At 44.4% G+C, this 21,817-nt stretch overlaps 2 protein-coding genes across 2 annotated transcripts in view; one reads left to right on the top strand and one right to left on the bottom strand.

Annotated features, from left to right (window-relative positions):
* rbks (ribokinase) overlaps window positions 1-20,158 on the bottom strand; it is a 74,828-nt gene extending 54,670 nt beyond the window's left edge. Inside the window, exons 1-2 of the mRNA XM_038967024.1 lie at window positions 20,028-20,158; window positions 11,553-11,614 (exon numbers count right to left, since the gene is read on the bottom strand). Coding sequence (XP_038822952.1) covers window positions 11,553-11,611 — 59 coding nt within the window. The 5' untranslated portion in view covers window positions 11,612-11,614; window positions 20,028-20,158. The remainder of the gene's footprint in view (window positions 1-11,552; window positions 11,615-20,027) is intronic.
* Window positions 20,159-20,371: 213 nt separating this feature from the next.
* babam2 (BRISC and BRCA1 A complex member 2) overlaps window positions 20,372-21,817 on the top strand; it is a 200,496-nt gene continuing 199,050 nt past the window's right edge. The window contains exons 1-2 of the mRNA XM_038967050.1: window positions 20,372-20,575; window positions 21,051-21,205. Of these exons, the coding sequence (XP_038822978.1) occupies window positions 21,069-21,205 (137 nt within the window). The 5' untranslated portion in view covers window positions 20,372-20,575; window positions 21,051-21,068. The remainder of the gene's footprint in view (window positions 20,576-21,050; window positions 21,206-21,817) is intronic.

The following is a 21,817-nucleotide window of genomic DNA, read 5'->3' on the forward strand; positions in this document are numbered from 1 at the left end:
TCTTTATACCTCTGGATGAAGTTACGCCTCCATCTGCCTCATGCCTACGTTACGTGACATTAGCCTAATCTGGTGATTGTGTCTGGGGACAGCGGTATTAATCATAGAAATAGAATGACTAGATTCCTATGGAATTAATAACCCAGGCAGGGGTGGAAGAACAGGGCAGTTCCCTTATATGTGTCTGTATAGGGCTTCATCCATTTCGAGCCATGCTGGAAACACCCTTCCCAATATTACCCCTTGGCTTTTGCGTTAAAACTTTCCATGACAACTGATGGTAAATATAGGCTAAAAAGATGCACATAGCGTGTTAGACCATACCTAAAAGGGTTTAGAGTCACATGGTTGTCATCGGCCCAGAAAATAGGCCGTTCCATGTTTCCATCACAATGTGATGACTATGAGCCAGAACGACTAATAAAGCTTTTTCAAGTACAACAAAGATGTGTGGCTATCAGTTTCAGAAGATAACATGAGGATGAACAGTTCTAAAACAGAATTGACAGTTCCATAATGTATGCCATGGCTCAGAACCAGGACCCACATTTAAGAGGGACTACGCATTGGCTAAAATGTAGGGTTACTTGTATAACCACTGTTCTATGATAATATGTAAGGGGTAATCAACTCGGGGCTATGCGTTCTATTGAAAATAATGAACGAAGTGTGAAGTGTTCCACGACGCGCTAGCTGAGTGGAACTGACCTTCCATGGAGTTGCATTATTTTCCAGAGAACGCATACAGCCCCGAGTTGACTATCCCTTTAATACCATGACTATAATTGTAACACATTTGCAGCTAGAAAATGTGTTCAGTTGCCGGTAGAAATGTGTTCAACATACACTGAAGTAGCTAGCAAGTTTACTAGATAACGTTAGCTACAGTAGTTGCCGTGGTAACCAAACAAACAGACTTGGTAGTTTAGCTAACCAAACCATCAGTCCTAGCTTGCCATTTTGAAATCGAATTCAACAAAACCGATACTGCTTCCAATTCTACTTTTGCTTTCAAAAGCAGGTCAAACAAAACATGTATTAATGAACTATAACCATTGAATTCTACCGTGCAAATATACCATGCGTTATATGGAAATAATACACGCTCTAGAACGCTCCGTAAAGTCAATCAGGAATATTCAACAATTCCATGGTATAAAAGTGAGATCTCACTTTATGGGGATTCGTTCAGGCGGATTCTTTAACAGAAGTACAAATCACAGAGCTTGTTGGAAACAGACAAGTTCGAGTGGCGAATGAGACGAGCCCCTTTCCTCTTCATTAGACACCACTCGCCCTGCTTCTGGTCATTCTCAAGCAGGCCTCTCTTCCTTGCACTCTTGCGAGTAGGGAAATGCGGTGAGCGTGTAAAAAAAGCGTATAACCATGCCAGCCCTGAACCTCCACATTCGGCTTCTTCACCTGCGGGATCGTCTGAGACCAGCCACCCGGACAGCTGATGGAACTGAGTTTTTCTGTCTGTAATAGAGCCCTTTTGTGTGGAAAAACTCATTTTGATTGGCTGTGTCCGGCTCCCCAGTGGGTGGGCCTAGCTCCCAAGTGGGTGGGCCTATGCCCTCCCAGGTCATGTGAAATCCATAGATTAGGGCCTAATGAATTTATTTCAATTGACTGATTTCCTTATATGAACTGTAACTCAGTAAAATTGTTGAAATTGTTGCATGTTGTGTTTATATTTTTGTTCAGTATACATAACATAATGGAAATAATTTATTTGAATGGTAAATCTAATGACAAACTGGGTAAATCAAAATGTATCCTAGGTCTATTGTCACGTTCCTGACCTGTTTTCTGTTGTTTTGTATGTGTTTAGTTGGTCAGGACGTGAGCTGGGTGGGAATTCTATGTTGTGTGTCTAGTTTGTCTGTTTCTATGTCCAGCCTAATATGGTTCTCAATCAGAGGCAGATGGTAATCGTTGTCCCTGATTGAGAATCATATATAGGAGGCTTGTTTTGTGTTGGGATTTTGTGGGTGTTTGTTTCCTGTCTCTGTGATTGTCTGCACCAGATAGGTCTGTGTCGGTTTTTGCACATTTGTTATTTTGTATTGTTGTTTGTAGTGTTTCACTTGTTCTTTATTAAACATGTTTAACACTAGCCGCGCTGCACTTTGGTCCTCTCCTTCACCCCTGGAAGAAAACCGTTACAGAAACACCCACCAAACCCGGACCAAGCAGCGTGGCAACGGGCAGCAGCAACAGCAGCAGCGGTACAAGGAGGAATGGACATGGGAGGAGATTCTGGACGGAGAAGGACCCTGGGCAGAGCCAGAGGAGTGTCGCCGTCCCAAAGCGGAGCTGGAGGCATCAAAAGCGGAGAGGCGGCATTATGAGGCGCTTGCAAGGCAGAGTGGCTGGAAACCCGAGAGGCTCACCCCAAAATTTCTTGGGGGGGGGGGGGGGCTAAAGGGGAGTGTGGCGAAGCCGGGTTGGATACCTGAGCCAACTCCCCGGGCTTACCGTGGAGTGAGAGGGCGTCGTACTGGTCAGACACCGTGTTATGCGGTAAAGCGCACGGTGTCCCCAGTACGCGTGCTTAGCCCAGTGCGGGCTATTCCACCTTGCCGCACTGGGAGGGCTAGGTTGGGCATCGAGCCGGATGTCATGAAGCCGGCCCAACGTATCTGGCCTCCAGTACGTCTCCTCGGGCCGGCGTACATGGCACCAGCCTTACAGGTGGTGTCCCCGGTTCGCCTGCATAGCCCAGTGCGGGTTATTCCACCTCGCCGCACTGGCAGGGCTACGGGGACCATTCAACCTGGTAAGGTTGGAGAGGCTCGGTGCTCAAGAGCGCGTGTCCTCCTTCACGGTCCGGTATATCCGGCGCCACTTTCCCGCCCCAGCCCAGTACCACCAGTGCCTACACCACGCACCAGGCTTCCAGTGCATCTCCAGAGCCCTGTTCCTCCTCCCCGCACTCGCCCTGAGGTGCGTGCCCTCAGCCCGGTACCTCCAGTTCCGGCACCACGCATCAGGCCTATAGTGCGTCTCAGCCGGCCAGAGTCTGCCGTCTGCCCAGCGGTGCCTGAACTGCCCGTCTGCCCAACGCCGCCTGCACTGCTCGTCTGCCCAGCGCCGTCTGAGCCATCCGTCTGCCCAGCGCCGTCTGAGCCATCCGTCTGCCCAGCGCCGTCTGAGCCATCCGTCTGCCCAGCGCCGTCTGAGCCATCCGTCTGCCCAGCGCCGTCTGAGCCATCCGTCTGCCCAGCGCCGTCTGAGTCATCCGTCTGCCACGAGCCATTAGAGCCGCCCGTCTGTCCCGAGCCATTAGAGCCGTCCGTCAGTCAGGAGCCGCCAGAGCCGTCCGTCAGTCAGGAGCCGCCAGAGACGCCAGCCAGTCAGGAGCCGCCAGAGACGCCAGCCAGTCAGGAGCCGCCAGAGACGCCAGCCAGTCAGGAGCCGCCAGAGACGCCAGCCAGTCAGGAGCCGCCAGAGACGCCAGCCAGTCAGGAGCCGCCAGAGACGCCAGCCAGTCAGGAGCCGCCAGAGACGCCAGCCAGTCAGGAGCCGCCAGAGACGCCAGCCAGTCAGGAGCCGCCAGAGACGCCAGCCAGTCAGGAGCCGCCAGAGACGCCAGCCAGTCAGGAGCCGCCAGAGACGGCAGCCAGTCAGGAGCCGCCAGAGACGCCAGCCAGTCAGGAGCCGCCAGAGACGCCAGCCAGTCAGGAGCCGCCAGAGACGCCAGCCAGTCAGGAGCCGCCAGAGACGCCAGCCAGTCAGGAGCCGCCAGAGACGCCAGCCAGTCAGGAGCCGCCAGAGACGCCAGCCAGTCAGGAGCCGCCAGAGACGCCAGCCAGTCAGGAGCCGCCAGAGACGCCAGCCAGTCAGGAGCTGCCCTCCAGTCAGGAGCTGCCCTCCAGTCATGAGCTGCCCTCCAGTCATGAGCTGCCCTCCAGTCATGAGCTGCCCTCCAGTCATGAGCTGCCCTCCAGTCATGAGCTGCCCTCCAGTCATGAGCTGCCCTCCAGTCCGGAGCTGCCCTCCAGTCCGGAGCTGCCACTCAGTCCGGAGCTGCCACTCAGTCCGGAGCTGCCACTCAGTCCGGAGCTGCCACTCAGTCCGGAGCTGCCACTCAGTCCGGAGCTGCCACTCAGTCCGGAGCTACCTCTCTGTCCTGAGCTACCTCTCTGTCCTGAGCTACCTCTCTGTCCTGAGCTACCTCTCTGTCTTGAGCTACCTCTCTGTCCTGAGCTACCTCCTAAATCATGTGGGGGCCTTGGGGAGGATTCTTAGGCCAAGGTCGTGGGCGAGGGTCGCCACTCAAAGGACGGTAAGGAGGGGGACAAAGACAGTGGTGGAGTGGTGTCCTCGTCCTGCGCCGGAGCCGCCACCGCGGACAGATGCCCACCCAGACCCTCCCCTTGAGTTTTAGGGGTGCGCCCGGAGTTCGCACCTTGAGGGGGGGGTTCTGTCACGTTCCTGACCTGTTTTCTGTTGTTTTGTATGTGTTTAGTTGGTCAGGACGTGAGCTGGGTGGGAATTCTATGTTGTGTGTCTAGTTTGTCTGTTTCTATGTCCAGCCTAATATGGTTCTCAATCAGAGGCAGATGGTAATCGTTGTCCCTGATTGAGAATCATATATAGGAGGCTTGTTTTGTGTTGGGATTTTGTGGGTGTTTGTTTCCTGTCTCTGTGATTGTCTGCACCAGATAGGTCTGTGTCGGTTTTTGCACATTTGTTATTTTGTATTGTTGTTTGTAGTGTTTCACTTGTTCTTTATTAAACATGTTTAACACTAGCCGCGCTGCACTTTGGTCCTCTCCTTCACCCCTGGAAGAAAACCGTTACACCTATTCAAAATACAGGTGAATGCATATTCAATAGGAGTGTGTACATGCATTGAGTTATTGAGCTTGTTTTGTCTGATTTCATCCAACTGTTTACCTTCCATTTGGGACTTATTGAACGTTAGAATGCGAAAAACAAGTGACCTAAGCGACTTTGAGCGTGGTATGATTGTCGGTGCCAGGCGCACTGGTTCCAATATCTCAGAAACGTCCGGCCTCCTGGGCTTTTCACACACAACAGTGCGTGAACAGGTTTACTGAGAATGGTGCGACAAACACAAAACATCCAGTAAGCAGCAGTCCTGTGCATGAAAACAGCTCGTTGATGAGAGGTCGAATGAGAATGGCAAGATCCGTGCAAGCTACCAGGCGGGCCACAAACAGGCAAATAACGGCGCAGTACAACAGTAGTGTGCAGAACGGCATCTCGGAACGCACAACTCATCAATCCTTGTCACGGATGGGTTATTGCAGCAGATGACCACACCGGGTTCCACTCCTATCAGGTAAAAACAAGAAGAAGCGGCTCCAGTGGGCACGCGATCATCAACACTGGACAATTGAGAAGTGGAAAAACATTGCCTGGTCCGACGAATCCCGATTCCTTTTGCTTCATTCTGATGGCAGAGTGTAAGCAGCATGAGTCCATGGCCCCATCCTGCCTGGTGTCAACGGTACAGGCTGGTGGCGATAATGTAACGGTGTGGGGGATGTTTTCCTGGCACAAGTTAGGTCCCCTGATACCAATTGAGCAACGTTTCCACGCCCCAGATAATTCAGGCTGTTCTGGAGGCAAAGTCGGTCCAATCCGGTACTTGATGGGTATACCTAATAAACGGTATAGGAACATTTTATAAATGGTACATTTGCATGTGATATGATTGCATTTTGGAATCCCGTTCCCACTGTTGCTCCAAGATTAATAGTTTTGACCACGCTCCACTGCTTTAATTGGTGCAGCTAGGAATCACAAGTCTCCATCCTATAATGAAAAGGCACCTGCAAAAGAAAATTCCAAAAACGTGTTTATCTATTTTGTGCTGTTGTTACATTTGTATTGGTGTTTTGTTTCGTGTCCGATGAGCTGAAGGTGTTGTTACATGTCATTTGCGGCGTGCATCATGAGCAAAAGTCATTGTAGCCTATCATTTCACTTCCCATAGCTGAGAACCATGGCATGAGCATGGGCTAACTTGGCATTGCTGTAGTGCAGTCTGCCAGCAGCCTACCAACGGTCGCATCATGTCCATTACAATGTAAAATCTAGTCCAAACCGTTCAATAGTTAGGCTATTCATATTACTGGAGCATCGATCCTCTTTCTTTCTGTTTCTATGGCGGATTCACGGCCGCAATTTATGGAACATGCCAAAACTTTGGACATAACAAATATCAAATCAAACTTTATTTGCCACATGCGCCGAATACAACAAGTGTAGACTTTACCGTGAAATGCTTACTTACAAGCCCTTAACCAACAGTGCAGTTCAAGAAAAAATGTATATTTACTAAGTAGGCTAAAAAATAAAAAGTAATAATAAAAAGTAACACAATAAGAATAACGAGGCTATATACAGGGAGCACCGGTACCGAGTCAGTGTGCAGGGGCACAGGCTAGTTGAGGTAATCTGTACATGTAGGTGGGGGCGATGTGACTATGCATAGGTAACAAACAAACAGCGAGTAGCAGCAGTGGACAGGGGGGGTGTCAATGTAAAGTGTAAATGTACAGATTTTTATGAATTGTTCAGCAGTCTAATGGCTTGGGGGTAGAAGCTATTGAGGAGCCTTTTGGTCCTAGACTTCGCGCTCCGGGACCGCTTGCCGTGCGGTAGCAGAGGAAACAGTCTATAACTTGGGTGACTGGAGTCTCTGACAATTTAATGGGCTTTCCATAAAATAGATGGCAAAGTCAAAGATCCTGGTTTTCCCTATCCATCTGTAATGAAGTCTTCAATAAATGTTTATGACAAATCCAGCTCCAGAACCAGCCATACCTAGCCAGCTGGCTAATCTTTTGAATATTGCGTAGCAACAACATATAACAGTAGATAGCTATATAAGGTTAGCATGCTAGCTAGCTACACTGACAGCTGTCAGCGCACTTCTTGTTTTTATTTCTCCACTCCACATGGTAATCACCACAACGTTCCCACCCACAATTCGTGAATATGTATTAGCAGACTGCGTAATTCTTCGGTGGTGGAACCTAAACGAGAAAATACGCTCTAGGACAGAAAACAAGTCAAAATAGGGGCGCCATTGTCCTCTGGTTGGGGCCAGGGGTTGCGTTAGAGTTCAGAAAAAGTCAACATAGTTTTTTTTGCTTTAATAGAATGATCAGCGGGGTACAACAATAGTTTTACTTCACAGAAAATACATTAGTGCAACACATTCGGTAGAAAATAGCTTCATTTTCAGATGGCAACAGAAATGCAACACTCCACCAATCAGGCCTTTATGGTAAAGTGGCCAGACAGAAGCCACTCCTCAGTAAAAGGCACATGCCAGCCAACTTGGAGTTTGCCAAAAGACACCTAAAGAACTCTCAGACCATAAGAAACAAGATTCTCTGGTCTAATGAAACCAAGATTGAACTCGTTGGCCTGAATGCCAAGCGTCAAGTCTGGAGGAAACCTGGCACCATCTCTACGGTGAAGCATGGTGGTGACAGCATCATGCTGTGAGGAGGTTTTTCAGCGGCAGCGACTGGGAGACTAGTCAAGATCGAGGGAAAGATGGAGCAAAGTACAAAGAGATCCTTGATGAAAATCTGCACCAGAGCACTCAAGACCTCAGACTGGGGCGAAGGTTCACCTTCCAACAGGACAACGACCCTGAGCACACAGCCAAGACAACGCAGGAGTGGCTTCGAGACAAGTCTCTGAATGTCCTTGAGTGGCCCAGCCAGAGCCTGGACTTGAACCCAATCGATCATATCTGGAGATACCTGAAAATAGCTGTGCAGTGACGCTCCCCATCCAACCTGAAAGATCTTGAGAGGATCTGCAGAGAAGAGTAGGAAAAACTCCCCAAATAGAGGTGTGCCAAGCTTGTAGAGTCATACCCAAGAAGACTCGAGGCTGTAATAGCTGCCAAAGGTGCTTCAACAAAGTACTGAGTAAAGGGTCTGAATACTTATGTAAATGTAATACTTCATTTTTTTTTACATTTCCAAAAATCTGTTTTTGCCTTGTCATTATGGGTTATTGTGTGTAGATTGATGAGGGGAAAAAACGATTTAATACATTTTAGAATAAGGCTGTAACGTAACAAAATGTGTAAAAAGTCAAGGGGTCTGAATACTTTCTGAATGCACTGTAACCTAACAATACCCCTACTTCCCAAGGCTATGTCCGAGAGGCTGGACAACTATTTTGCCTGTTTTAGGTTATGGTCCTGCTGAAAAGTGAATTCATCTCCCAGTGTCTGGTGGAAAGCAGACTGAACCAGGTTTTCCTCTTGGATTTTGCCTGTGCTTAGCTATATTCCATTTCTTTTTTATCCTGAAAAACTCTCCAGTCCTCAATGATTACAAGCATACCCATAACATGATGCTGCCACCACTATGCTTGAAAATATGGAGAGTCGTACTCAGTAATGTGTTGTATTGGATTTGCCCCAAACATAACACAATGTATTCAGGACATAAAGTTAATTGCTTTGCCACATTTTTGTTGTTGTATTACTTCAGTGCCTTGTTGCAAACAGGATGCATGTTTTGGAATATTTTTATTCTGTACAGGCTTCCTTCTTTTCACTCTGTCAATTAGGTTAGTATTGTGGAATAACTACAATGTTGTTGATTATCCTCAGTTTTCTCCTATCACAGGCATTAAACTCTAACTGTCACCATTGGCCTCATGGTGAAATCCCTGAGTGGTTTCCTTCCTTTCTGGAAACTGAGTTAGGAAGGACGCCTGTATTTTTGTAGTGACTGGGTGTATTGATACACCATCCAAAGTGTAATTAATAACTTCACCATGCTCAAAGAGATATTCAATGTCTGCTTCTATTTTTACCCATCTATCAATAGGTACCCTTCTTTGCAAGGCATTGGAAAACCTCCCTGGTCTTTGCGGTTGATTCTGTGTTTGAAATTCCCTGCTCGACTGAGGGACCTTTGTATGTTGTATGTGTTGGGTACAGTGTGGGGTACAGAGATGAGGTAGTTATTCAAAAATAGTTGCTAAGCTCATTTTTACTCCTGAACTTATTTGGCTTGCCATAAAAAAGGGTTTGAATACTTCTTGACTCAATTTGTAAAAATGTTGAGAAAAAAAAAAGATTATTTGAATTCCACTTTGACATTATGGGGTATTGTGTGTAGGTCAGTTACAAAAAAAATCTCTATTTAATCAATTTTAAATTCAGGCTGTAACACAACAACATTTGGAAAAAGTCAAGGAGTGTGAATACTTTCTGAAGGCACTGTATATAGTATAGGCTACAAAATAAACTTTCCAGTGACACTGATTCACACAATGATGAAGATGAAGCATAGGCTTCTCGCCGGTGATGGCCGATGCGCTTTGCCATGATCTCAAGATAAGATACTAGAGATAAATAGTTAGCTTCTACAGACAGATTAGTCTTCTCTTTTCAGCAGTAGGCATTTGCTTTACATTTGAAATTTATGAAAGGCAAACTGACAGCCACAACCAACCATAGACGTATCATCCATAGATGGGCTGTTCCCATTCAAGTCAGGACAGGCAGCCATTGCTAGTATACCCATGAGTTTAACAGTCAAAGTGCCAGGGTTAGAAGTTCCAAAATCCTTCTATGGATTATATCTATGGACACAATGCAACAAGCTGTTCTATATTTGGCGCACGTGCTGCCCAAATTGCAGCCTTCCCGACTGTAAGTGCTTGTGATAAAAGTTAATCCACAGCAATATTTTTTAGAGGCTATTGATCCTCTGGAGCAAAATTATGTCTGTTCAGAGAGGAGTACCACCAGCACCCCTACTTCCCGCAGCTATGTCCAAGAGGCTTGACAAGTCAAGACACAGGGCTCTCTCCCCCACCACAGCAAGGCTCATGGCACGCCCACGGCCTTTGATGGCGCCTCTGGAGGCTCGTAGGGTGAGGCCTGCAATGACACAGATCTCCACCCATAGGCCCTGGTTGGCAATACCGTTTTCTAGGAGTTGTTGCATCTCCATAAGCAAATCGTCCTGGTATGCCATCAGCTTTGACATGATGTTGAATGCCCGTACTGAACGTGCGGCAGACACGTATACCTTTTGGAAGATGGAGGCGGAAAAGCGCTCCGCATTCCCATGGAAGGAGATGCCGGTCTGTGACATGGCATAAGGAGTGAGGTGGCTGGCCAGCGACGACTCAACCCTCGGGAGTTAGAGCGAAGGAAGAGAGGCGAGAATGATCAGAGGCAGCACAAGGGGGAGAGGCCAACTCCATATCCTGAATACCCATGTTATTAAAGTACTTGGTCTGTACTTTAGTGGTTAGGGTCTTGTCCCAGTTACGTTGGGCTTCCGCCACACAAGATGGGACCACTGGGAGGAGTTGTTTACCTGGAGTGGTGCGAGAGGGGAGCCTCCTCCCGTCGAATAAGTCCATTTCAGCACTTCTACCCCCTACGGGTTCGGGCCAGTCGATGTTTAGTCTGGATGCTGCCCGTTTTCAGACATCGATGTGCCGTTATCTGTAGTTGGGTATTGAAGCTCCGCTGAGGGTGGAAGAAGGCCTTTCGGCTTCCTCTTCCTCCTCTGGGATGAGGTGAGCCATGTCCTCGCTATCGTCAATGACGAGGTCACCTTCCCCTTCGTTGAAACGCTTGCAGTGCATGCAGTACTTGGGATTAGCGAGCACTGCTGCTGCGTGCTCTCACCCCAGGCAGACAATACACGAGTCGTATGGGTCTTTGGCTGATAGTGTCGTCCAACACAAATGCGGGTGTGCCGGTAGTCAGGCAGGGGCATGAATCCTGCTTGGTTCCCTCCGTTCCGTAGCAGGGGCAACAGGCTCCATGGCTCCGAGAAAAAGTTTTCCTTGAGTAAAATACAAGCTAAGTAGCGTCAGCCACGTGGCCCATAGCCTAGCTAGTTAGTACAATGCTAGCCGGAGAAAGCGCATGCTTACTTCGTCTGTCTGTTTGAGCTAAAACTAGTCCTTTGTGGGGTTAGCTAGCATTCCAGCTAGCCAAGTTAGCTGTAGCCTCGCGGCGTGGGCTACCCAAGTCTTGATAGCTAGCCTGTGACGCTAGCTACCAGCGGAAAATGAGGAGTCAAAAATGTATTATAGCGGAATCAAAACTACTTTCAGTCAGTACTCAACATTATCGACAGGATCTGGGGTCCTACGTTTGGCAGCGTGAACCTCGCGGTTCAGTAGGAAGACAGAAAATCTAGTCATGCTTAGGAGAGCTTCAGGAGTTAGAGCGAAGGAAGAGAGGCGAGAATGATCAGAGGCAGCACAAGGGGCGTCTTACGAAGAGGAGAGGGGCTCACCTCATTCGCCAATCGACCTGTCTGTCTCCAACAGACGCTGCGATTTGTAGCCTACTTCCGTGAGCGAATCTCCATCAAGTGAAATATCGAGAAGATATATTTGAAATAGAACTACATGTGACATATTTTGACATCTCAAACTACAGATGTATTGTTGATATGTGACCCAATACTTTCTACAAAATGTTCCCATAAGATCTCAAAAGTACTTTGAGGCAAATTCTGATCCACTCCCTCTCTCAGTGATGTATACCATAACTAACTCACCTGACCAAGTCAGTCATACAGGAACCCACCACCACCACATCGAAAGCCTCCTCCGTCATGGTCTATTGGAGAGAGACACACAGGATGCAATGGAAACTTTAGAGATTTGTTCATTGTTAGCTTAGCTTTAAGTACAAACTAAATTATTACATTTGTCATAGCTTTGACCCAGCAAAATACTTTTCAACAAAGGTTACTTAGGCTAGTCGTTAAGAGTCTGGTCATACATTTTTATAATTGGAGCCAACATGAGTATAGGAAAACATTTATTGTAATGTGATTTAGGGGTTTAAAAACATTTTTCAGAATTAGCTGGTTCTTCACACATTTTTAGAACTATGCCTAGGCTAATCGTAGAGTATACTCACTGCTAGGGGCATTTCAAGCAACAATAACATATCATACTGAAACTGCACTCAAAAGAAAGTCAGTCTTTGCCATATTACCATGAACTGACTGGAACAAGGTAAAAATAGAGTATTCACAGCTCTCTCAGAGTTGGACAGGTGCCAATCTAAACCCAGCGATTATTTCAATGCTGCACCACGTGACTGAACACAGCCCAGAAAAATCTTTAATTAATTCAATCCTTGGCATGTATTGGAGTTCATGCTTGTCTGTTAATCTCTTCAAATCTCCTCCTAAGCAGTAAAAAGGCTCAGAAAGCCTGGCCGCTGGCTCTAGGACAGCTAGGCTAAATTCTCCCACATTTCTGAGCATATTGTCTTCCTCAGCCATGGCTGTTAGATGTGCTACCCCTATTGCAGCAGATACAATTTTAGCAAGCATGTCCGACCACTCAAAACAGTGGGGCTCCTCTCAGATTCTGGTTTACTTGCATAATGAGTTAAGTCATCTTCTCAGTTAGCCTACTACAACCTGGTCTTTCTTGACAAAACAAAGGGAGCAAAATGATTAGGTTAGATTACTTTTTCATTGGGTTAAACTGACACAAAAGGTGATAATTTCATGGAGATTAGCCTAGGCCTAGTTGTGTCATAAGGATGGACATGGAAAGTGTATGACTTGAAAAAGTGTCAATAAAATAAACTATACAATTATGTGATGGGGGTAAATTAGGCCTACTTTATATTACAAAAATGTAGACATTTTCAAATACTTTGTATCTATTTTTTGTAAAAGCTGAGGGGATGATGGAAGCCGGAATGTTAGCCTACACGGAACAAAAATATAAAAAGCAACATGCAACAATTTCAAAGATGTTACTGAGTTACAGTTCATAATCTCAGCAAAAAAAAAGAAACATCCCTTTTTCAGGACCCTGTCTTTCAAAGATAATTCCGTAAAAATCCAAAAAACTTCACAGATCTTCATTGTAAAGGGTTTAAACACTGTTTCCCATGCTTGTTCAATTAACCATAAACAGTTAATGAACATGTGGAGTGGTCATTAAGACACTAACAGCTTACAGACGGTAGGCAATTAAAGTCATAGTTTGCTGAAAATAAACGCAGTTGACAATGAGAAGACATTTCTTTTTTTGCTGAGTTTATAAGGAAATCAGTCAATTGAAATAAATGTATTAGGCCCTAATCTATGGATTTCACATGACTGGGAATACACAGACACCTTAAAAAAAAGTAAGGGCGTGGATAGGGCAGTGGCGGTCACAGAATTTCATCAGCTGGTAACTGCCGGTCTCACGGTAATTGACCGTTAATTAACATAAACACATTTAGCATCTACTGGCTTCCACACGTAGTCTACAAGCTACTGATGCAGACCTTTTGGTACATCTACATTTTAAAAAGTCTAAAAAATCCATGTAATATAGCCTACACATTCATAATAAATCCATTATTTATTTTAGACAAGTCTAAAGAAACATGATATGAAGAAAATGTCTATTTCAGAAGAACAGAACAGCATACTAGTCCGTATGTTAGGTCCTGTAACGGCTGATTTCCTCCTCTTCGTCTGAAGAGGAGGTGTAGGGATCGGACCAAGACGCAGAGTGGAAAGTGTCCATGTTTTATTATCAATAAACTGAACACTACACGAAACAAAATAACAAAAGAGAATCTAACCGACAAACAGTCCCGTGTGGCACAACTACTGACACGGAAAACAAACACCCACAAAACACACGTGAAACCCAGGCTGCCTAAGTATGATTCTCAATCAGGGACAACGATTGACAGCTGCCTCTGATTGAGAATCATACCAGGCCGAACACAAAATCCCAACATAGAAAATCACACATAGACAACCCACCCAACTCACGCCCTGACCATACTAAATAAATACAAAACAAGGGAAAACAGGTCAGGAACGTGACAGATCCTCATCTGGCTATGCCATATGGCTATGGGCTACACTAGTTAATTTAGCAGACAATATCTTCTTAGAATTCCATGGCATTATTTTATATTATTTTATAGCATGACGAATACAATTGAACAAAGCTGATTAAATTGAAAGGATATTTTCTCCAAACGATTTGAGGCAGTGCGCACATGCAGCTATTCTGTGTTCAGCGTTAAACAAATAAATAGGTACTCCTACAGTATATGCTTAATTTAGAGTTATTAATGTAACTTTAGTTGTTCTACAAATGATGGGCTATATGTTTAGATGTTTAATACATTGTAAGGCTGCATGATGCTTTGAAAAAAGTTGCATGAAAGGCATGAGCTCTGCTTTGTTTTTTTGCGCAGGCCGTACACACTGCATCAGTCTTTCATTCACAATTTGACAAGCAATTGATAACGTCTTGAATTTCCCGGCGGCATCCCCTTTGTGTGGCCGTAATGCCCCCTAAACAAATCTATGTCTTTTGCGGCCAGTGGCCGTTGTGCCCTTGGGCTGAATATAATATTGATAATTTCTTTCTCCCTGAGTGCTGCATGCTCCGAAGCACCTCTCACTCACATGGCTTTCCTTCACATGATCGGGTCTTTCTCACAGGCTGCAAGACTACAGCCTTGAGTCTTCTTGGGTATGACGCCACAAACTTGCACACCTGTATTTGCGGAGTTATTCACATTTTTCTCTGCAGATCTTCTCAATCTCTGTCAGGTTGGATGCAGAGCGTCGCTGCAGAGCTATTTTTAGGTCTCTCCAGAAATGTTCGATCAGGTTCAAGTCCGGGCTCTGGCTGGGCCACTCAAGGACATTCAGAGACTTGTCCCGAAGCCACTCCTGCGTTGTCTTGGATGTGTGATAAGGGTCATTGTCCTGTTGGAAAGTGAACCTTCGCTCCAGTCTGAGGTCCTGAGCACTCGAGCAGGTTTTCATCAGGATCTCTTTGTACTTTGCTAAGTATATATTTTCCTTGAACCTGACTAATCTCCCAGTCCCTGCCGCTGAAAAACATCCCCACAGCATGATGCTGCCATGACCATGGTTCACCGTAGGGATGGTGCCAGGTTTCCTCCAGACGTGACGCTTGGCATTCAGGCCAAAATATGTTCAATCTTGGTTTCATCAGACCAGAGAATCTTGTTTCTCATGGTCTGAGAGTCTTCAGGTGCCTTTTGGCAAACTCCAAGCGGGCTGTCATGTGCCTTTTACTGAGGAGTGGCTTCCTTCTGGCCACTTTACTATAAAGGCCTGATTGGTGGAGTGCTGCAGATATGGTTGTCCTTCTGCAAGGTTCTCCCATCTCCACAGAGGAACTCTGGAGCTCTGTCAGAGTGACCATTAGGTTCTTGGTTACCTGGTTAATCTCTAGGAGACAGAACGCGTCTCCTTCCTGAGCGCGTATGACCTCCTTCCTGGAAGTATGACGGCTGCGTGGTCCCATGGTGTTTATACGTGCGTACTATTGTTTGTACAGATGAACGTGGTACCTTCAGGTGCTTGTGGAGGTCTAGTTTTTTTCCCTGAGGTCTTGGCTGATTTCTTTTGATTTCCCCATGATGTCAAGCAAAGAGGCACTGAGTTTGAAGGTAGGTCTTGAAATACATCCACAGGTACACCTCCAATTGACTCAAATGATGTCAATTAGCCTATCAGAAGCTTCTAAAGCCATGACATCATTTTCGGGAATTTTCCAAGCTGTTTAAAGGCACAGTCAACTTAGTGTATGTAAACTTCTGACCCACTGGAATTGTGATACAGTGAATTATAAGTGAAATAATCTGTCTGTAAACAATTGTTGGAAAAATTACTTGTGTCATGCACAAAGTAGATGTCCTAACTGACTTGGCAAAACTATAGTTTGTTAACAGGTAATTTGTGGAGTGTTTGAAAAATGAGTTTAAATGACTCCAACCTAAGTGTATGTAAACTTTCGACTTCAACTGTAGTAGGCCTAGCCTATAGAAAGCTGTTGGGATACTCCTCTTTTTAATAGAGGCCACCACTCTGTTCTGCTCTAATGAAGTGTTTGATTAGATTTTTGATTACATTTGCATTGACATCAGAGTGATTAGAGGGACAAACGACTGGTGAGTACCAGGCAGTTAGCAAGTCGGGTAAGCTACTAATGACCATCAGCAGCATCAGAGCTTGGAGAAGACTAATTACCGATTTTAAATAGTGACATGGAATTTGACTGCCTTCATGACTTGTGACCGCTGGTGTGGCAGTAATATGGTCACCATAACAGCTCTAGGCGTGGTTCAGAAAACCAGTCCGTATCTGGTGTGATCACCATTTGCCTCATGCAGCGCAAAACATCTCCTTCGCATAGAGTTGATCAGGCTGTTGATTGTGGCCTGTGGAATGTTGTCCCACTCCTCTTCAATGGCTGTGCGAAATGTATGGATATTGGCGGGAACTGGAACAATCTGTCGTACAAGTCGATCCAGAGTATCCCAAACACACTCAATGGGTGACGTGTGGTGAGTATGACCTCCTTCCTGGAAGTATGACGGCTGCGTGGTCCCATGGTGTTTATACGTGCGTACTATTGTTTGTACAGATGAACGTGGTACCTTCAGGTGCTTGTGGAGGTCTAGTTTTCTTTCCTGAGGTCTTGGCTGAGGTGAAAATATAATTTCCACCTCCAGAAAGAGCCCAATAGCTCTAGGCGTGGTTCAGAAAACCAGTCCGTATCTGGTGTGACCACCATTTGCCTCATGCAGCGCAAAACATCTCCTTCGCATAGAGTTGATCAGGCTGTTGATTGTGGCCTGTGGAATGTTGTCCCACTCCTCTTCAATGGCTGTGCGAAGTTTATGGATATTGGCGGGAACTGGAACAATCTGTCGTACAAGTCGATCCAGAGTATCCCAAACACGCTCAATGGGTGACGTGTGGTGAGTATGCAGGCCATGGAATAACTGCAACATTTTCTGTTTCCAGGAATTGCGTACAGATCCTTGTGACATGGGGTTGTGCATTATCATTCTGAAACATGAGGTGATGGTGGCGGATGAATGTCACGACAATGGGCCTCAGAATCTCATCACGGTACCTCTGTGCATTCAAATTGCCATCGATAAAATGCAATTGTGTTCATTGTCCGTAGTTTATGCCTGACCATACCATAACCCCACCACCACCATGGGGCACGCTGTACATAACGTTGACATCAGCAAACCGTTTTCCCACACGACGCCATACAGGCTGTCTCCCAGCTGCCCGGGTACAGTTGAAACCGGGATTAATCCATGAAGACCACACTTCTCCAGCATGCCAGTGGCCATCGAAAGTGGTTGAGAATGGTAGAGAAATTAACATTAAATTCTCTGGCAACAGCTCTGGCATGCCAATTGCACGCTCCCTCAAAGCTTGAGACATCTGTGGCATTGTGTTGTGTGGCAAAATTTAGAGTGGCATTTTATTGTCCCCAGCTGTTTAATCAGCTTCTTGATATGCCACACCTTTCAGGTGGATGGATTATCTTGGCAAAGGAGAAATGCTCACTAACAGGGATGTAAACAAATTTATGCACAACATTTTAGAGAAATAAGCTTTTTGTGCGTATAGTACATTTCTGGGATTTTTTATTTCAACTCATGAAACACTTTACATGTTGCATTTATTTTTTTGTTTTGTATAGTTTGGGACACTTCTCTCCATCAGGTTATGACAACTTCTCATTGAGAGGGGATCAATGCAATGGTGGCAATTAATGGTTAAAGCCACACTGACACAGGTTGACCCAATGTGAATATAGGCTTTTTTGTTGATTTGATTCCTAACGTCATCTGTCCTTGTCTTGTACCTCCTTACCAAACTGCATCCAATTAACTGTTTTGAGGAGAGAGTATGCAAGAAATCAAGTTTCCCCCTATGATTCAAGCCTTTCACACACTGTCTGGGCATGATGGTAATTAATCAGTGTTTCTCATAACATTCATAATTTTTCTAGACATAGCACGAGTAGCAAATCAGTGTCCTGGTTTTCCAGTCCATTGCCATTTTAGTTTTACCTCCATTGTGCAGTCTTGTCTTGGTGCTTATTCTGTGTTTTTGTTCATTGTCAAGCACAAACACAGAGTTGGCTAGCTACTACAGCACATAGTAGGCCAATAGAGGCTTGCTAGTCAATAGCTGGTTAGGAACTTTGGACCAGACATGAAATAGGCCATACACAGCATTCACTGTTGAAGATTAACTTTAGTTTATATGGTCCAAGTGTTTGTTATTGCCTATTTCACATTGGGTGGGTCTAATCCTGAATGCTGATTGGTTAAAACCGCATTCCAGTCAGTGTCTATACCACAACTTACCACCAGCTAACTCTAATGACATTAAAATGCCTATTTACACCGTTCCATCTGACTGCGCAATCCACTGTCTCATCTACCCAGCCAGGCACTTTATAAACTTAATCTCCACTATAAAAAGCATTTAGACATGATCTCACATTTCTTTTCGACTAACATTTCGTTTTCAACAGCGGAGATTTGTATAAACCTTACTATTTTATCTGTCTCTTTGACATTTGCAACATTGTTTCAATATTCAAAATCGATCTCCTGCTGTCCCATAGTAATGAACGTGTTGGGAGTCTGGACGAGAGAGAAAGGCAGGCAGCGTTTCTCAGCCAGTCGAAATCATGAATCAGCTGGTATCATTTTTATGGATATATACAAAGAAATGTCAATTGACAAAAGGTCAAACGAAATGAAGTGCAGCTAGTTTGCAGTCTTTCCAGATTCACTTTGAAGTGATTGTGTTAGCTGTGTTGTTGGCTAACTCCTCTGAACGTGTCCTGACGAGTGAGCACATTGTTATGGATGTATCCAAATAAATGTCACTAGAAAACAGCCTGAACAAATGCAGATACGTCTACTTTGCTGTTATTCTGCCTGCACTTTTTGATGTGAATAAGTTAGATGTAGTTGACGAGCTAACAGTACGGCCAACAATGCAGTTTTAATTAAAAAAAGAAAAATATCAATAATTCAATAATTAAGGAGCAACAATAAAATAACGGTAGCGAGGCTATATGTGGAAGGATGAAATAGTATGAATAAATTCATCAAAATAACGTTTTTAATGAAAATACGTAAATCATTATTTGAATATGTTGGCAACCCGTTGTATAAAAGTAAAAATGCCCTCAAAGCCGGTGTTTGGATGATATATTGGCACGGTTTGCCCCTTGACTTCGTCTAAGGTCTAACAACACCCGTGCCAATATATCCTCCCAACACTGGCTTCTTGGGCATTATGACTTAACCGAGCACCACACTAAATACTCATGCACACACTGAGACTGAAAAGAGTGCACTGTGTCAGACAGACGTTGGCAATATTGGTTGCATGTAGCTAGCTATTCCAATAGCCAGTGGTGTAAAGTACTTAAGTAAAAATACTTTAAAATACTATTAAGTAGTTTTTTGGGGTATCTGTACTTTAATTTATTATTTACATTTTTGCCAACATTTACTTCACTACATTCCTAGGGGAAATAATGTAATTTGTACGCCATACATTTTCCGACACCCAAAAATACTTTTGACAGGAAAATGGTCCAATTCATCCCTGGTCTTCCCTACTGCCTCTGCTCTGGCAGACTCATTAAACACAATTGCTTCGTTTGTAAATGATGTCTGAGTATCTTTACTTTTATTCATGTATGATAATTGAGTACTTTTTCCACCACTGCCAATAGCCGGCTAAACTCAACTCTACGATTTAAACATGGAGCTGGGCGGAAACTAGTGTGGGCTGACTGGAGTTCCAACGTCACAAAATGACGTTTTTATAAAAAAACGACTGATTTCTGCACACAAAGAACAGCACGCAATTACACTGAACAATGTCATATGTAATTGGAGGGTGCTGAAATCAGTCGTTTTTTAATAAAAACTGAATCGGAGCTCCAGTAAGCACACACTAGTTGCTTGCCCAACTCCATCGTAAATCGCGGAGTTGAATTTAATCGGCTATGATTCCAACAGTCACAGATAGAACAATTAAAAATCTTTGATACAGTGGCTGACATTAGTTTGCTTGACTAAACTTTACTTTGCTAGCTAGCAAAAAACACTGCCCTAATGTTACTTGGATTTATGTCAAATAATGTGAACATGTAAGATATAAACACATTACCTAATGTCCAATTCTGTATTCGCTGTCTTGTTATGAAGTGGCCAAAGTGCACTGCTAGCACAGTCAGTATCTGCCTCTGGTTACACGTTGAAAAATGACAGCTCTGGAATTTCTACTAGCTAAGCTAGTTCTGACTCGTATAATGCATTTCGAATGAATTTGCTGACCAAATAAAAAATGCAATCTCTATTCTATGGAATCATTATTATAACACACAAAAAAGAGTTGTATCAAAAAAATATATTTTGCAGAGGATGAAAATGAGCCTTTTGTAGACCGGCAAAAGCAACACCGGCTATGGACTTTGAGGTCCGAAAAGGACCCCAGAAGCATCTACCGGAAGATTTGGGTTTACACTGTATAGCACAACCACGAAGTCAAAATTGGCTGTTGTAAAAATTGATAAAAACAAAGATTAGGGTTACGCATAATCTTAGCAGTGTGGTTAATCACATTTTAATATTTATTGGTTTACTTTGGGACTGTGGTAACTAGTGACGACCGATTATTTGCTGTACAAATTTAAACGTTAACGGATTTCCAATAAAGTAAGCTATTTCCCAATTTTGAGCTGACTTTGACAGCAATTGATGTAACGTTAGCAAGCTTTCTAGTTAATTATTGGGAAAACTTCCCACTACTGCTTATGGAAACTTAGTTAGCTGCTAACTTTCGACAACAACACATCAAAATGAAAGTAAACGAACGTTAGTGAATACATTTAGCTATCTCTGTGCCATTCATTTGACTCGATTTTGCATGAATACAATTGCAGTAAGTTAGCTAGCTATTTTTCAAACATTGCTAGTGTTGGAAAGATGTCTGTATCAAAATGTCAGTGCCTGTGATTGATTAATCTAACAAACTCTGACCATAGCTTGCAGAACACATGACATACTGTTACAAGAGCATTGTCTCAGTAATATGTATTTTATAGCTGTCAATGCATTGTGAGATTGAATGATGTGTCTACTGCGTTAATGATGGCAAGCCCCTTTGGTCTCTGTCTTGGGCTGTTTCCAGAGAACCTGAGTGTGGAAGATGAACAACATGTCCCCTGAGGTTGCACTGAACCGCATCTCTCCTGAGCTGCGCCCCTTGTTGTGCAGTGTGGTGCGGAATGGTCGAGTGGGCCTTGACTCCACCAACTGCCTGCGCGTCACAGACCTCAAGACTGGGTGAGTTCCTCTGCTCAATGACAGTCTGTGACCCTTTGATATTAAACTATGTGGTGCATTTCAATAGTTTAAAGTGATTTCTCTTCCTTATATCCTCTCTTTCATGTGCACTAATTTGAAAAAATATGATAGGTGAAAGCAAGATGACGGATGTGTGAATTCACTTTTACCTGTCAAGTTCTGATGAAGAAGAGTGGGTCTGGTGTCCCCAGTTCATTTTTATGTAGAAGGACTGAGGCGCTCAGGACGTTCTACTCCAAAATGAATGAAAATCGAATTATGCTGACACCATCTAAAATATAATTTCCACCTCCAGAAAGAGCCCAATAACATATTGGTAAAATTATTTGGTAAAATTATTTTAACATATTGGACCATATTATCAGGTTAGCAATAAGCATTATCACCTGTAGCCCAACTGATGCAACATAGTGGCTATAAATAAATAGGCTGAAGCATGGGGTTGCTCATCTTTCAAATCAAATCAAATTTTATTGGTCAAATACACATATTTAGCAGATGTTATTGCGGGTGTAGGAACACAAGCGTTTCGCTATCTCCAACCGTGCAGTAGTATCTAACAATTCACAACAATACACACAAATCTAAAAG

Source organism: Salvelinus namaycush, chromosome 28 (assembly GCF_016432855.1).
Source record: "Salvelinus namaycush isolate Seneca chromosome 28, SaNama_1.0, whole genome shotgun sequence".
Lineage (NCBI taxonomy): Eukaryota > Metazoa > Chordata > Actinopteri > Salmoniformes > Salmonidae > Salvelinus > Salvelinus namaycush.